This window comes from Rhineura floridana, chromosome 9 (genome assembly GCF_030035675.1).
Source record: "Rhineura floridana isolate rRhiFlo1 chromosome 9, rRhiFlo1.hap2, whole genome shotgun sequence".
Classification (NCBI taxonomy): Eukaryota; Metazoa; Chordata; class Lepidosauria; order Squamata; family Rhineuridae; genus Rhineura; species Rhineura floridana.
Window position 1 is genome coordinate 25831260 of NC_084488.1, and position 17001 is coordinate 25848260.

The window sequence follows — 17001 nt, forward strand, 5'->3', positions numbered from 1 at the left end:
GTTTTCAGTATGTGGAGAAATCCAGAAGTGGTCTCTGTGGGATGAATTCTCTCCATGTAACCTATAGCAGCATTAGTCGTGCCATGCTTCTGTGTGGTGAGAAGGATTTATACCCCACTAGCAGGCTCAACAGAACACACTGTGGTGTGGTGACCATTCCATTTGGGTGAAATATAGACCAGAGATGGGGAATCTGTGGCCCTTCAGATGTCGTTGGACTCCATCTCCAGTCAGCCTTAGTCAGTGATGATGGGAGTTGTAGTCCAGCAACATTTGGAGGGTTACAGGTTCACCACTCCTGCTATAGACTGTCCCTTGGTTGATTTCCATTTCTCATTCTTTTTCGCTTGCACCACCACACCTTCAGCTCCTTTTTAAAGTTAAGTTGAAGGTGAAGCAAGGGAAAGGCAGATAGGGAGCAAGATGGTCTGTTGCCAGCGAGATCAAGGTCTCCTGGTTGCTCCTGATTCTGGAAGACTTTTTAGAGGGGTCAGGGAATTGCATGACCTATTCTGACCTATTGATATAAATAAGCTTCTTGCCGGTATGGCCAGTCTCATTGCACTTCCTTTCTTTGACCAGAGTTAGGTAATAGTACAGAGGCTGAATCCATGCCTTACATTCCTCAGGCCTCCAGTTCAGTATGCACTGCATAAGCTCTCAAGTCTTGACAACCCTAGAGATACTGATTTGAATTAAGACAATAGTGTTGTTTGCAGACTTACATAACTTTTGTCCCAATAGCCTTGAGATTTTGCTGCAGTGATATGCTGCATTAAGCGTTCTCATACCAAGAGAAAGCAATTTGCAGTTGGAGTCTTCTGACTGATCCTTCATATGACACACATCTTTCTCGTGACAGGTTGCTGAATTCCATAAAGCCTGGATTAGTCAAAAAGATCAACAGACTGCCAACTCCCCTTGCAGGACTGGTGAGTATCTGCAACTGAGATGTTTCAATTGTTTTGTTTACATCCCATTGCTGTGGTGGCAGTTTTCTCCTGTCATCTGTTCCAAGGTGATGTGAGCATGTGTGTTTTATTAAATCAGGGCAGTGCTAATACACATTGCTGTTAGGGAATTTCATGGGATACATTCCAGTTAGGACTGTTGTCTGGCCAATTTTGGATTGGCCTGAGCTTTTTTCTTTGCACGTGGTATTAAAAAACAATGATGACGACAACTTTTGACTGCTGTAATGCACTTTAAAATGCACTGCACCCAGGGTCCAGTTTTTGCTTTGGAGGGTGTGTGTGTGCCCTGATTCTGACTGTATATTCATAAAAATTGCTTCTAAGAAACTGTCTTGGAACAAAATTGAACAGAGGCTATATCCTTAATTACATATACATCTGTTATGTAATTAACCTTTTTACTAATGTAGGAAAGAATGAACTTTGAGTTTTTTGTTTAAATTATTGACCATTTACGGAATAATGTGATGGTTCCACTGATCTCCCCCCCCAGAATGCTCCCAGTGCAGTAACAGTCATAAGTTATGCAATGTTCAGGCGTTCCTCCTCCACACATGCAGCCAATGCATGAAGTGGAGAGCAGGAGCGTGTCCCTTGGCCCTGCTGCTTGACATCCATGTGGAATCAGGAGCTGGCAGATTTACTTCCCTCTCCAGGTGTCATACAGGGATGCCTAAATATAGCTATACAGAGATTAATATATGCATTTTAAAGTTTACACACGTTTGCTTCGGCTGAAACATGAGTATTGCTGTGGAAAATATCATGTAATTTTCAACAGGAGAAATTTATGATTGGGAAGTGGGCAAAGGGAGGGAAATGTCAAAGACATCTGTGCTGAAAGGTTGCTAGAACAGAAAGCTGAGAACGGGTGTGAGACACGAAGGAGCAGCCATCTATTTTGCTTAGGCGAAATAGAAGCTCTCCATGAGGACATAAAGGGAGATGGATGAAGTTGTAAGGATCTAAGTCAAGAGCAACATGTGATGGTGGCACAACTAAGGTCTTGGAATCAGAGCTTGGAAAAGTTACTTTTTTGAACTATAACTCCCATCATGCGCTGGCTGGGGCTGATGGGAGTTGTAGTTCAAAAAAGTAACTTTTCCAAGCTCTGCTTAGAATACAGGTTTCATAGCAGGAAAATGACTCTGGACCCTTTCTGCACTTCTTGATTTTACCCTCGAAACTGTTGTTCCCCTCCCTGCCAACTACATCTTTCCTGACTGGGCTTACTTTCACTCTTGAAGCCTGGCTAGGAGAAGCATGGTTGTGTGAACAATTGGGGAGAGCAGAAGTATCTGACAGAGGAAAGGTGAAACACCCCTCTTCTCTCCCCATCTTTGTCTACTTCATATTGTTTCCTTCTGAAGCTCTGTAGCAGGCATATGCCACCATCCTGTCAAGTTGGGGCCTAAGGCTTTGGAAATTATAATGTAATGACAGTGAAAATATACAATTCTCTATCTATACAGCGGATTGATACACCCGTGGAACACTTCTTTCTTTATCTAGTTTAAGATCCTGTTTATTATATAATCTTAATTTGGCTTGGCATAGTACTAGGTTAAATGTACTAGAAGGAAATATGCATGACTCACTGCGTTGCACTGGAATGGAAATGGCTTCTGGAAAGTCAGTATTTTTTCACTCCCAAATGTGGGTTGATTTTCCAAACTCTGGAAATTAGTTTTGCCTTAATCTGGAGGTCTACTTTGGAAAAGCTCTGAAAACTTTCTTGAAAAACATAAATCTGTGGCCTGTAAACATAAATAAGAACAGACTTCCAGTGTAGTGCATGAATACTTGGCCAATTTTTCTTGATCATGAATACTGAGGAATGTTTATAAATGGTGAAAATTATTACAAGTGGATAAACTGCATACATAGGCAAAATGTTTTATTTAATAAATTGCGAATTGCCGCGCTGGGCTCCTACTGGGACAATGGGTGGGATAGATATCTAATAAATAAATAAATAATAAGATTTTTAAAAGGTTTGATTTCTATCCTCCCCTGGTGGGTCCCTGAAGAGGGTATGATACCAAGAATTCATCATTTTGAGAACAATTTTACCGGTTGTATCTCTTGGTGCTGTTCCAGTGGCTGTTGCTGTTGTGTGGGTGTTTTTAATTGTATGTTTGTTTTGTTGTTGTGTGTTTGAATGAGATAGTGTGGATGCGTTTGTATGTATTTATATCTATTTTTATTTTTATTTGCTGTTGTGTGAATATATTGTCTGTGCTTAAGTGTTTTAAAAATGCGCCTGGGAGAGCATACTTTGCACTTAATGGGGGGGCTTTCGGGGGCCCCAATTGGCGTAGTGACAGGTAATGGGAGGTATGGCGTTAGGAGGAGAACGTGCCAGGTAAGGGGAACTCGCCCCAGACAAGTTGTGTCTGTGCCTTGTTCCGGTTCTCCTCAAGGCCACAGAACTGCTGGTTGTTCTATCAGCCAGCCCTTAGATCTCCAGGTGCTGCTTTTGAACGCCAGGTCGGTATATAATAAAACCTCCCTTGTCCACGATTTAATTGTGGATGAGGGTGCCGACCTGGCATGTATAACCGAGACCTGGGTGGGTCAGCAGGGAGGAGTTGCCCACTCTCAGCTTTGCCCACCTGGGTATTCGGTGCAACACTATGGTAGATCTGAGGGCCGGGGAGGCGGGGTCGCTGTGGTCTATAGGAGTACTTTCTCGCTCATCAGGCATCCTGTCCAGACGGCGACTGGTCTAGAGTGCCTCCACCTTGTGCTGGGCCAAGGAGACAGACTGGGAATCCTGTTGGTGTACCGTCCACCTTGCTGCCCAACAGCTTCCCTAGCTGAGCTGACAGAGATGGTCTCGGGGGTGTTGTTGGGGTCCCCCAAACTTGTGGTGTTGGGGGACTTCAACGTTCATGCCGAGGCTATCTTATCTGGGGCGGCTCAGGACTTCATGGCCTCCATGACAACCATGGGGCTGTCTCAATTTGTTACTGGCCCAACGCATGTGTCGGGTCACACTCTTGATTTGATCTTCGCCACTGGTCATGGAGATGGTGATCTGGAGGTGGGGTGTTTTTCATCTACCCCATTGTCATGGACAGATCATTGCCTGCTGAGTTTTAGACTTACAACGACTCTTTCCCTCTGAAAGGGTGGAGGACCTATTAAGTTGGTCCGCTCCCGGAGACTCATGGATCCTACTGGTTTTCAGAGGGCTCTGGGAGTTTTTCCGGCTGATAGTACTGGCGCTCCTGTCGAGGCCTTGGTCGAACTGTGGAATACGGAGATGACCCGGGCTATTGACACGATCGCTCCCGCGCGCCCTCTTCGTTGCAGAGCTCATACAGCTCCAGGGTATACCCCGGAGCTGAGAGCGATGAAGCAAGAGAGAAGGAGGCTGGAGTGCAGATGGAGACGAACTCCAGACGGATGCAATTATGCTTTGGTAAGTGCCTCTACTAAGTCATACATAAAAGCGGTAAGGGCGGCGAAGAAGTCTTACTTCGCTGCTTCTATTAGGACATCTCTTTGCCGCCCAGCAGAGCTTTTTAGGGTTGTAAGAGGACTCTTACATTCAGGTCCTCAAGATACCATTGAAACATCTGAAGCTCGCTGTAACGACATTGCAGGGCACTTCCAAAATAAAATCGCATGCATCCGTAGGGACCTAGACTCTGATGTTATGACAGTTGAATCCACTGAAGTGTCCAGAGCACGGTCTTGTCCTTCATTATTGGATGAGTTTCAGTTGGTGCAGCTTGAGGAAGTGGACAAGGTGCTTGGAATGGTGCGTGCAACCACGTCTGTGCTGGATCCTTGTCCATCTTGGCTAGTGAAGGCTAGTAGGACTGGTACCACCGGCTGGGCTAAGGAAGTGATAAATGCCTCCTTGAGTGAGGGAGTAGTCCCTAGTAGCCTCAAGGAGGCAGTAGTAAGACCTCTTTTAAAGAAACCTTCCTTAGACCCAGATGACCTGAACAACTATAGACCGGTGGCGAATGTCCCCTTTTTGGGCAAGGTTCTAGAGCGGGTGGTTGCCGGTCAGCTCCAGGCGCTCTTGGATGAGACCGATTATCTGGATCCGTTTCAATCCGGTTTTAGGCCTGGTTTTGGCACTGAAACAGCCTTGGTCGCCCTGTACGATGACCTTTGTCGGGAGAGGGACAGAGGGAGTGTGACTCTGTTGATTCTCCTTGATCTCTCAGCGGCGTTTGATACCATCGACCATGGTATCCTTCTGGGGAGACTCACGGAGTTGGGAGTTGGAGGCACTGCTTGGCAGTGGTTCCGCTCCTACTTGGCGGATCGTCACCAGAAGGTAGTACTTGGGGAACATTGCTCGACACCTTGGACTCTCCATTGTGGAGTCCCTCAGGGGTCGGTTTTGTCCCCCATGCTTTTTAATATCTACATGCAGCCTCTGGGTGCCGTCATCAGGAGTTTTGGAGTGAGTTGCCACCAGTACGCTGATGACACGCAGCTCTATTTCTCCTTTTCTACAGGTGAGTCTGTGGATGTGCTGAACCACTGCCTGACTGCGATAATGGACTGGATGAGAGCTAATAAACTGAGATTCAATCCAGACAAGACCGAGACATTGTTGGTGAATGCCTTCCCTGTTCAGATGGTGGATGTTTACCCTGTTCTAGATGGGGTTACACTCCCCTTGAAGGAACAGGTTCGTAGTCTGGGGGTGCTTTTCGATCCTTCCTTGTCTCTTGAGGCGCAAGTGGCCTCGGTGGCAAGGAATGCGTTCTACCACCTTCGGTTGGTAGCCCAGCTACGCCCCTATCTTGACAGGGATGACCTCGCCTCAGTTGTTCATGCTCTGGTAACTTCTAGGTTGGATTACTGTAATGCGCTCTACGTTGGGCTGCCCCTGAAGACAGTTCAGAAACTTCAGCTAGTGCAAAATGCAGCAGCCAGACTGCTGACAAGGACCAGCCGGTCAGCACATATAACACCTGTTCTGGCCCATTTGCACTGGCTATCCATCTGTTTCCGAGCCAGATTCAAGGTGCTGGTCATGACGTATAAAGCCTTACACGGCGTGGGACCGCAATATCTTGTGGAACGCCTCTCCCACTATGAACCTACCTGGTCACTTCGCTCAGCAGCTAAGGCCCTCCTCCGGGTACCAACACATCAGGAAGCCTGGAGGACAGTTACACGATCTAGGGCCTTTTCTGTAGTGGCCCCTGAATTGTGGAATAGCCTCCCCAAAGAAATACGCCTGGCACCTACGCTGCTATCTTTTCGGCGCCAGGTTAAGACCTGGCTATGCTCCCAGGCATTTTAATGTGTTTACTTCTATATTTCTGTGGTTTCTGTTTGTGTTTATTATTGTTCGGCTGTCTTATTATGATATTTTGTATTTTAATCTTTTGCACACCGGCCAGAGAGCTATTCGCTATGGGCGGTTTAAAAATGGAACAAATAAATAAAATAAATAAATAAATATTGAGGCCCCCAAAACTTACTAAAAATCTGCTAGAAAATATCTGTTTGGGTAGAATATGGAAGACTATATACTTTCTGCCCCGATGAAGAACCCCAGCTTCAAATGCATAGAGGACATTTCTAATAATTTATAGTATCTGCAGGTGTTCTCTTTCTGGCCCACACCTTCAAGTGGTATTCCTTGCTACTGCAGGGATAGCTCTTCTGATTTCTTCAGGTAAGCACAAAGAAAAACAAACACCACATTCTTCTTTCTTCATTGGAAGTTTCCCCCCAAGAATACATAGACCCCATGTGAGATTTCAGTCCGTGAACATTCTGTAAAATCATAACAGCTTAACCAATCTCTTGAGAAGGGAGCTTTACCCCTTGCCTCCTTTTACCCTTTGCTCCCTGCTTCCTTCTACATATCATTTCCTTTGGTTCTGTATTTCTCTTAGCCTTCTCTTTTTCCTGGCCCCCTTCTGTGCCTTGAGACTCTTTTCCCTTTTGTCTTCACGTCATATTCAAATAGTACTTAATTTCTCAAATGAGGGGTGCTAGGCTTGGAATCTGCATGGAAGCTGTTCCCTTGAATTCCAAATGTGAGGAAATTGACCACGGCAAGGGTGGTGAGGGAAAATACTTTGCATGTACTCTGCCTAGAGGCATACTCTCCATTGCCTCACCTATTTCCGGCCCAAGCTCCTTGTAGTAAAAACAGGTACCCTGGGTGTAGTACATGCCTTCATAGTAAATAGCTGAATCTTTCACTTTTTTGTAGTCTTATCTACAAAAATAGCCTAAGATTTGAAAGAAAATGTGTTTTAATTCCCCCCCTCCAAGCAGAAACGTTGAGGCTATGTACGTACAGTGTTAATGTTCATGTGGGTTGCTCAGATTCAGTTTTTCCTTTGGGGCTTTTGTTCACGTCCATCCACATGAGAGCTTTCAGTGAACTCTTTTTCAGTGTTTCCCATCCACACTAGCAGGCCATGCCTGATTGGATGTATTCACAATGTGTATTGTGTGGCTTTCAGCCAGTCACTATCTCCCAGCCTAAGTTATTGTGAGGATAAAATGGAAGGGAAGAACCATGTACTGTATACCATGTTGAGCTCCTTGGAGGACAGGTGGTTTATAAATGTAAAAAATAAACTGTCCCCTCCCCTCAATACTTTCCTACTTTCCCTGAGCTCTGGAACCTGAGATCCATTGTGGGCATAGGTACAGATATTTGTTTACCTGTGCGCATGGCCATTAAAAAAAAATTTTTTTTTGATGCAGGTTTTCTGACTTACCAGACTTGCACAAAACAGTAGGTTAAAAAAATGTATGTTGCACCTGGCCCCTCCAGCAGCCCACCAAGGAGTGCCTTGCCAGCGGAAGTAGGAGGTAGTGGTGATGCCCAGCAAAATGTCACCACACATGCAAAAAAACCCCCACACAATGCGCTTCAGTCCATCCATGGTTCAGTAACACATCATTTTATGTTGGGTTCCCCCTCTTTAGTGCATTATCAGCAGATTGTGAAAATCTGAATTAAATTGGGGGGGAATGCAGGGTGTCACTTGGATAAGGACAACATTGTGTGGACAACGCCCCGCCTCAGAATGTACACATGGGATGCACTGAATCCACTTTAAACTGTTGTGTGCATTCAGCCACAGAAAATTAATGTCCTTTTTTAAAAAATATAGAGAGTGTTGTGAAGTCATTCATAAAATGAGCAAGTTAGTTGCTAAAGTTAGTTGTTATACTACTGCATTGTTTATGTGTGCAGCATCCTTACATGCTGTTTATTTATTGTTTACTGGATCAGCATGTTTCTGCTAATATATAAAGGACTGACTTTTTTTTTTGTTCTGTTTCGGGCTGCTTGTGGTTGTTTATGGTATCAAGAGAATTCATCAACTTGCAAGTTAGCCATGGTGTAGAATTTCAGTTGATGCTTTATTTTTGAAACCAAATGCATAGACATGATGGGCGCCTTCAGATATTGCTGTGGGGTAAATGCTGCTATCGCTTTGAAGTCACAAGGCAGCATTTCTATAGGAAAGCTCTCTCTTTTCCCTCAAATTTCCTTCCTGTCTCTGAATTATGTCACTCTGTGAGAAAAGGAATTAACTTGTTTCGGGCTTATCTTTTGTTGACTGGGGTTGAGTGGCATTTGTAACATTACTTCAGTTCCTTACACTATCCCTGTGGGAATTTCAAACATTTACCTCAGAGGGTGTGTGAAAAAGGAATCAGAAATAATAGTAGGAAATGGCAAAGGCATAACGGCAAAGGCTGAACTAAAACTGCACTCTGCCTCATGGCTCTCCTTGGCTCTTGGTTTCAGCTCTAATGAAGAAATCTTTCTGTACTACAATATTGGCTTGCAGACATCCCTTTGAAATGGTTTATGTATAGAAATTGGGAAAGAAAGTTCTCTATAAAATGCTCAAATGTTTTGTAAATGATAGCAAGCAGAATTGTAGCATAATGGATAATAAAGAGCAGTTTCCTGGAAGAGTGGATGTTTATTAGATTATTTTCTTAGGATGTTTATTTTGGCATAGGAATCTATAGGAATTTAGTAGAGACCACGTTATAGAATTGCTTGTCTTTTGAAACCTTGTTCTAAAATCTGAGCTGTTGGGTAAAATATTTATAAATATTTTTAAACTCTATCAGTTGCCCAATAACTGGTGTTTTCTGGGCACTGAACAAAAATTATAGGATGATACTCAGAATTAGTCATATTCAGAGTTGACCCATTGAAATCATTGGCCTTAGGTCCATGGACTTCAGTGGGTCTATTCTGAATATTGACCTCCTCAAATGTTCAGCTGGGGTAAGGTTGCCATATTCCAGTTCCACAAATCCGGGCAGGTTAATTTGCATATTATGCAAATTATTTGCATATTATGGAATTATTTGCACAGTATTTGCATATTATGGAATTATTTGCATATTATGCAAATATTTGCATATTATGCAAATATTTGCATATTAATACTTGGATTGTCAAGTTGTTTTGTTTTTGTGCCTAGGAATTACCACCAAAAACTGGGGAAAGATGTGAGAAATCTTTTTTTTTAAAGCAACATTTTTAGCCTTAAATGCCTAGACTCTAGTTTCCAACACTATGGAGTATTTATTGATTGATTAAGAGGATTTATATCCTGCCCTTCTGCTGTTAAAAACAGAGCTCAGCACAGCTTACAAATATAATAAAAACAATAAAAATACACAATCAATATAAAAACATAATAAAAACACAAAATAGCAACAAACATAAAGTAAGTCAGGGCAACAGTACAATTAACCATATACGATATATTTCAAAGATGTGGTGGGTGGAGAAAAACAAGAAACCAAAATGTTAGGAAAAGGAGTCTTTCACACCACATGCTGAGTTGTAAATACTGTTGCAGCAAGCTTTACAAGTTCCTCCAGTATTCCACTGGTGCAGGCACTCAGACATGCAAAGTATCTGTATGTTTCTTAGATTTTATAAAAGCAGAGCTTTGCTTAACTCAAAATTTCTTCTCCCTTTGAGCAACCACATCTACACAGGTTCCACCTCCATACTCAAAATGAAACTGGGCCTGGAAGTGTGCAACAACCCCACACATACCTTGCTAATTAGATTACCAATGCCAGGATGTCTGTCTTATGGACTACTCTCCTGCTCCCCCCCCCCCAGGCATCATGAAAGACCCAGTCCTGGGCTCAGAAAGAAAATAAATATCTGGTCCTCTTCAAAGTATTGATAAGCTTCTTGTTTTAATTGAAATAATAATTATAAATTCTTGTTCTTATCACTAATGGGAGTTAATTATCTTGCATATGCTGCTGTTGCTTCTATGGCTGTAACGGAGTGAGGTTAAAGATAAGTGAAATGCAAATAGGAAAAAAACAACACAAAGGCAGTAACACTTTCCTAAATGTAATACCATACCAACCACAACAAGATTCCTATGAGTAAGGCAGAAAACTAAGCATCTCACAACCAAAAATATGATAAATGAAGAAATAGTTATATAAAAGCATGACTATCAAATATATTTATTATTTACACAAACTGTAAAGATATTTATAGTGCAATCCTAGGTTTATTTATTCAGAAGCAAGTCCCAGCGTATTCAGTGGGGCTTACTCAAACAGGGACAGAAATGCAACTTCAAGTGATAAGCAACTTCATTCACACAACCCAAAATTCCAAATCATGCCACTTTACGCTGTTTTGCAACTGTTTATACTTGTTTTTATGGTTATTGGATTTTAAATGGCTTTATTTCTTGTTGTGAGCTGCCTTGGTTTCCAACCCTACCTCACAGGGGTGTCGGAAAGATTCCATACACGCACACGCACACGCAGACACTGCAGATGTACAAATACATACAGCCCATATAATAGTTTATTGTCAAACCAGTTGGTCATTGCAGAAAAATCAGTATTAGTTTTTAAAAAATCAGTATTACTTTCCTACAGAATAAAAAGTGTAATACCTAAGTAGGCCCTGCCTACTTGTTTTAAAATAGGACTGGAGGGCACAAACACAATTCTTTTTTACATTCACTCCAAAGTCCCATTGATTTTCAGCACATTCATAACCATGTCTACTCAACAGTAAGTCCTATTGAATTCAATGGGATTTACTCTGGGCATATGGGATTAGCATTGCTTTTACAAAAAGCAAGCATTGGGAAAGTTTTCAAAACACTGCCCAAGATCTGACTCCTGCACACAAGAGGAAAAAAAACTGAAATGTATATACTTACCCAGTTTATGAGATTTTCAGATAAACAGGGGGTGAAACCACCATTTTGTTTTCTAGACACTGCCTAAGGGCAATGAAACTGAAACACGATCCCTGATTGGCTGCAATCTTGAACGGGCGGGGTTAAAGCTACGAAGTGCTATATAGTACTGTTTAAAGAAAGATTTAACAGTCGGGGGGGCGGCTGACGTTTGTATGTATATCTCGAGAACTGGACCACCTAGAAACTTAATTTTTTTTTAAATTAAAGCTGAGAATCCGGGCCACCTAAAGGGGTAGCTGGGCGCCGGGTGGCATGCATAGAATCCGGGTAAAACCCGGCTAACCGGGCAATATGGCAACCCTAAGCTGGGGGGCCATGCTCACAATACTGCTGCCAAATGAGGGGCAGTGACATGCCAGCGGACTTTTCCATTGTAGCCCCTAGGCCAGGGAATGGAAACCTGTGGTCCTCCAGCTGTTGTTGGACTCCAACTCCCTTTAGCCTGAGCCAGCATAGTCAGTGGTCAGGGATGATGGGAGTTGTGGCTCTCCAGATGTTGTTGGACTACAGATTCCCCATCCCCATTATATTTGTCTGAATGTTCCAAGAAGTCTTTCATGCTGCTATTTTTAAAAAATCTTTCCTCAACACTAGGCTGTGGGATGCTCTCTCATCTGAGATGCAATTTGAGCTGACACTATATAGTTGATTGGCTGCTGCTTTTATTAATTTACATTGTGATTTTATAGTGAGGTTGTTGTTTGTATTTTTATATTATTTAACCTGCCCTGGGACCTCTGGGTGATAAATCTTAATAATAAATGTAAATAAAGTAAATAAATGTTAAACACATAATAAAAAAATTAAAATAACAAAATCAGTAAGAACATATTTCTGTAAAGCAGCACTAAAACAATGTTGGATATCACCCACAATTGAAAGCCATCTAAAATAACAAAACCAGCAAGGATACAAGTCTGTGAAGCATCACGAAAAGAGGGACGACATTAAAAGGTCATATCAATCAGCAGGTAATACAACCTAAAAACTTCAGAGAGTAGAGCCTCATTAAGACACAGCATAAGATGGATAAAAGCATCAGATTTGTGATAAAATGAGAATAAAAAAGGTCTTAGCCTGGAGCCAAAAAGACATTAAAGAAGACGCCAGGCAAGCCTGTCTGGGAAAGGCATTCCATAAGAAAGGGGCCACTGCTAAGAAGACCCTTTTGTCTTGCGGCTACCTGTTCTATCTCAGCTTGCAGTGCTGCTTGGAGAAGAGCTGTGTGTTTTTGGCTTTTCAGATGCTTGCAGATTCTGTGTGTTTGTGTGTCAAATGTTGAATAAATGCAGTAAATTGGTTAAATCTCATTCCAAAAATAAGTGGAATTTGTATGTGAAAAAAGTGAGAGCCGTATTTATCTGTCTTAACGGAATGCATTTACATGACAAAGAAAAAATAATATAAATATGAAGGATTTGTATGGGTGTAGGTGCTGGCAAATCACAGTGTTTTTATTTATTTTTTTGTCTTTATAAGAGAGCTATGCTGGCATAAAACAGATTTATTTTAGCCACATTTGGAATATCCATTGTTTTGCAAATGAATAACAATTTATCTGGTCTTTCTTTAACATTGAAACATCTTCAAAGTAGATTTCTTTACAGTTCTTCAGGATAACGGTTTCTGTTTTCACTCCAGTTTCTTCCATTATTGTTAAGTGCTGCTGACTGGTCTCCCTTCTCTACTAAACAGTTATATCTTGCAAGGAATTGTAGCAGTTCATGTTGAATCCTTTCCTTAGAGGGTAATTAGGGTATTTTCGTTTTTCCTTGATTAAGGCTCAAAATGCACATTATGGGCCTCCATGATTTCCCCCCTTTTTTCTTTACCCCAAAATAACCTGGGTAGGCAGAGAGAACTGAAAAGGGTTAAACAGCCTCTCTCTCAGATTTGTAGGCTGGCCCAGAAAGAATCATGGCATTTGTTTTAAGGTGTAGGGTTCTGTCATTCTTGGCATTGATATCCCACAAGCATTCCTGCAGATGAAGACAGAAGATGGAATGTGAAACATCTCTACCAATGTATTGCAACAGTTGGCTGTGGCTACTGTGGTGTAGACTCTGTTATTGCTAACCAGTTATTTCTTATGGTTGACCCCAACACTAACCTCTCAAAATTGGACTTAAAACTAAATCTGTGGTCATGAACTGTGAAATTTGTATGGGCTCTTCAGATGCTGGAATAATCATTGAACATAAGGGGTTGGACCACAGCTTTCTGGAAGAATGATGGAAGGAAAGGGGTTAAAGCACATCCATTCCCAGGTGAATTCCATTTTGTATGTGTGTCTGCTCATTTTACACCAAACATCTTTGGACTCATCTCACAGATTTATTGTCCTTTCCTTTTTCCCTCCTATTTCTATTTGAATTATGGCTCTTGGAGAGATGAGTAGCCTTCCAGGCAGAATTTTTTCCTGTACCTCAGTTGAGCCATACGTTGTGTGTTCATACTTAGGTCTGTTGTATGAAAAGGGCAGAAGTATGGAGGGGGGGAAGCTTTCTTTGATTATTCCTCTTTTGGTTGGAAATAAAAACATACCTTTGTTTCTGAAAGTCATGATCTCAGGAGACTAAAGCAACTGCAAGAGCTAGCAAGCATTTTTGCCCCATGAACAGGGAAGAATTCAAGAAAATGGCATTTGAAGAGGGGAAAGCAAACTTTAATTTTGTGCAGGATTGGGAATATGTGGCTTTTCAGATGTTACTGGACTACATCACCAATCATCCCTGACTATTGCTTGTGTTGGCTGGGACTGATAGGGATTGGAGTTGAACAAATTCTGGAAAGCCACAGATTCCCAACCCATGATTTAATAGATTTGAAAGATTGACAGTTTTATTGAGCTGAAGCCTTGCTCTATAAAACTTGTTTACTGTTTTCTGCAAACTAGAAAAAACACTCATCTTGCACTGATGGAAATGTATTCAGCATTGCTGGAAAATTCATCACAGTTTTATATGAGTGACACAAATGCAACTGATGTAGCAGGAGTTGTACTGTCAGTATGCAATAAAAGGAACCTGCTTTTTGGGTTAGACCTACTTTCTTGCAGGGTGGACCATATTTCCTGCTTACCCTACAGCACTGAATCAAGAACAAAGGACACTTCTTTTTTTAGTATTCACCGTTAATATCCACAACATTGGGCCAATAAAGTACCATCTTTCCCATTTTTTTATCATAGTACTATCAATCAAGCCAGCAAAAATGCTTGCTATGTAGACTCACAGTTGGAAGCGGGGTGGGACACCCAGTGAGTAGTGACTATAGAATGCTCTGTATTTGCCTGTCACTGCCATTCCAGTTAACATTAGATAATGAAAGATGACATGGTGTATGGATGTGGCTTCATTTGTTTGTGAATCTAACTCACTCTTGAGACAAGTATTTATTCTTATGGAAAGATAAAATAGCTTAATTGCCCTTATTATCTACTCACTTTCTTCAATACCTTTTTGTGCGGCCCAAATCTATCTTTATCTGCAATGATGTAGTCCCTAAACCATGTTACGATTCCTGTTGGGGTTTTCCATAATGATTAGGCTGGTGCAAAGATATTGATGACTGTTGGCTAGGGATAGGGGAGAAATTTGATTCAGTTCACATTTAAAAGTGAATCTCTTAAATTTGCACTTTCTGAAACAATATGGGAACTGAAACATAGCCATCCTTCAAAATATGCACTTATCCATATTTTGCGATGCAGGTGTCCAGCCAAGTAATGTGTACAAAAATGCGTATCTTAGAGGAAAGTTTGGATAAAAATAAATATATTAGTGAAAATAACATACAAACATGCATAATATTAGCAAAGATTGATTCCAAACATGTGTTTATTAGGATAAAATCATGCTAAAATGAATGAATTTTCATGAGGATTTTTTTTTAAAGAATGGCAATTTAAATTTGAATTTAAGATTGGAAAAATGAGAAACTGAGAGAACTGAAACCGACAGATCCTTCCGTTCCTAGTCTTAGCTAACAATCAGTTTAATACATCTGAAGCCAGTCCTGGAAATACGCACTTCTTCCCCACAGCTCCCTGGAGCAAATTCCCCCACCCTGTAACCATAGTTAAGTACTTGCTAGCATTTATGTTAACTGTGGGTTGAAGTGGGTGTTAAGAAAGGAGGGGAAATTTGCTCCAGGAAGGGGTAGCACCTTTGAGACACAAGTGCACGTTCCCAAGCCTGGCTCCAGATTTGTAAACTGCACTTTGCAAGAAGCCGTTGTCTGTACTGGCTCATTCTGAATTGGCATTCTCTATCGCACTCTCTTTTTAGCTCTTTAACGCATGAGCAATAGCAGAAAAGACTGCTTACTTTGGTTGCCCCTGACCCCTTTCCTCTTTCCATTTTCTTCCTCCCATCCCCTCCTTTGCCAAACGATTATAGTAATTCAAAAAACCTGACCCTTGGAAGTAGAATTAAATGCAAAATAAGTGGATACGTGAAAATGTGCACAATTTGCATAAATCTGATAGTAGAAATTGTTCTTGTTGTTTCTTAACCAAGAGATAATATTACGCCTAGAATACACACTGCTCTGAAAATAAGCCCTGCATTGAGAAAATAAAATGCCTGCAATCTAGCATATGGTTATGCATACTGCTCATAAGTTTGGACTATTAGTTGTTTAATGCTATTCTTCATCCAAATTTTGATGTGCCAACAAGTGCATGATTTTTATGAGAAAACTATCTGTGTACACATGAAGGATGGATTAAAAGAAGGCAAGTTAAGGAAAATGAAAGTAGTAAGAAATTGTGTTGCCCATCTGATGTTACATATTTGTACATCTCCCTCTGTCTCCACCTTCTTCTCCTGAACTACATGTATTATTATTATTATTATTATCCCGACTTTCGTCCAAAAACGAGCCCAGGGCAGCAATCCTCTGGAGGGGATACATAAGCTGGCTGGCTGAGGTGGCTCCTGCTTTGTCTGCCTTTTTCTGGGTCTTCAGTTATATGCCTGGGAGAGAGGACTCAGAGCCAAGTGGGGAGATTTGAGGGGCCCCCAATTAGTGTAGTGACGGATAGAGGGAGATATGGCCTTGTGAGGAGGACTTGCCAGGTAAGGGGAACGCAGCCCAGACATGTAATGGCTGTGCCTTGTTCCGGTCCTCCCCACACCTGCAGGTTTGTTGGTTGCCCTATCAGCCAGCTCTCAGACCTCCGGATGTTGCTGCTAAACGCCAGATTGGTGCATAATAAGATCTCCCTCATTCACGATCTAATTGTGGATGAGGCAGCCGATCTGGCATGTATAACAGAGACCTGGGTGGGTGAGCAGGGAGGAGTCAGTCTTTCCCAGCTGTGTCCACCAGGGTACCTGGTCCAGCATCAGGGTAGACTTGAGGATCGGGGAGGGGAGGTTGCTGTGGTCTATAGGAGCTCCACCTCCCTCTGCAGGAACCTGTCCATGTGACTACTGGCCTGGAGTGTTTGCACCTTATGTTGGGTCAGCGGGACAGACTGGGGATTCTGTTGGTGTACCACCCACCCCGCTCCCCAACAGACTCCCTAGCTGAGCTGACAGAGGTGGTCTCGGGTGTACTGTTGAGATCCCCCAGACTGTTGGTTCTGGGGGATGTCAACATCTATGCCGAGGCCACCTTATCCGGGGCGGCTCAGGATTTCATGGTCTCCATGACAACCATGGGACTGTCCCAATATGCCATTGGCCCAACACATGTAGCAGGGCATACTCTAGATTTGGTTTTTGCATCTGGACATGGAGTTGGTGATCTGAATGTGGGGGCCTTACATCAGTCCCTCTGTCATG

The 17001-nt window shown here is 42.2% G+C and overlaps 1 protein-coding gene across 16 annotated transcripts in view; it reads left to right on the forward strand.

The window, feature by feature from the left end:
* The window catches only part of LIMCH1 (LIM and calponin homology domains 1), a 272533-nt gene that overhangs the window by 118876 nt on the left and 136656 nt on the right, over positions 1–17001 (forward strand). For all 16 annotated transcript variants that reach the window (XM_061585015.1, XM_061585016.1, XM_061585021.1 and 13 more), the window contains one exon: positions 863–932. In XM_061585015.1, coding sequence (XP_061440999.1) covers positions 863–932 — 70 coding nt within the window. The remainder of the gene's footprint in view (positions 1–862; positions 933–17001) is intronic.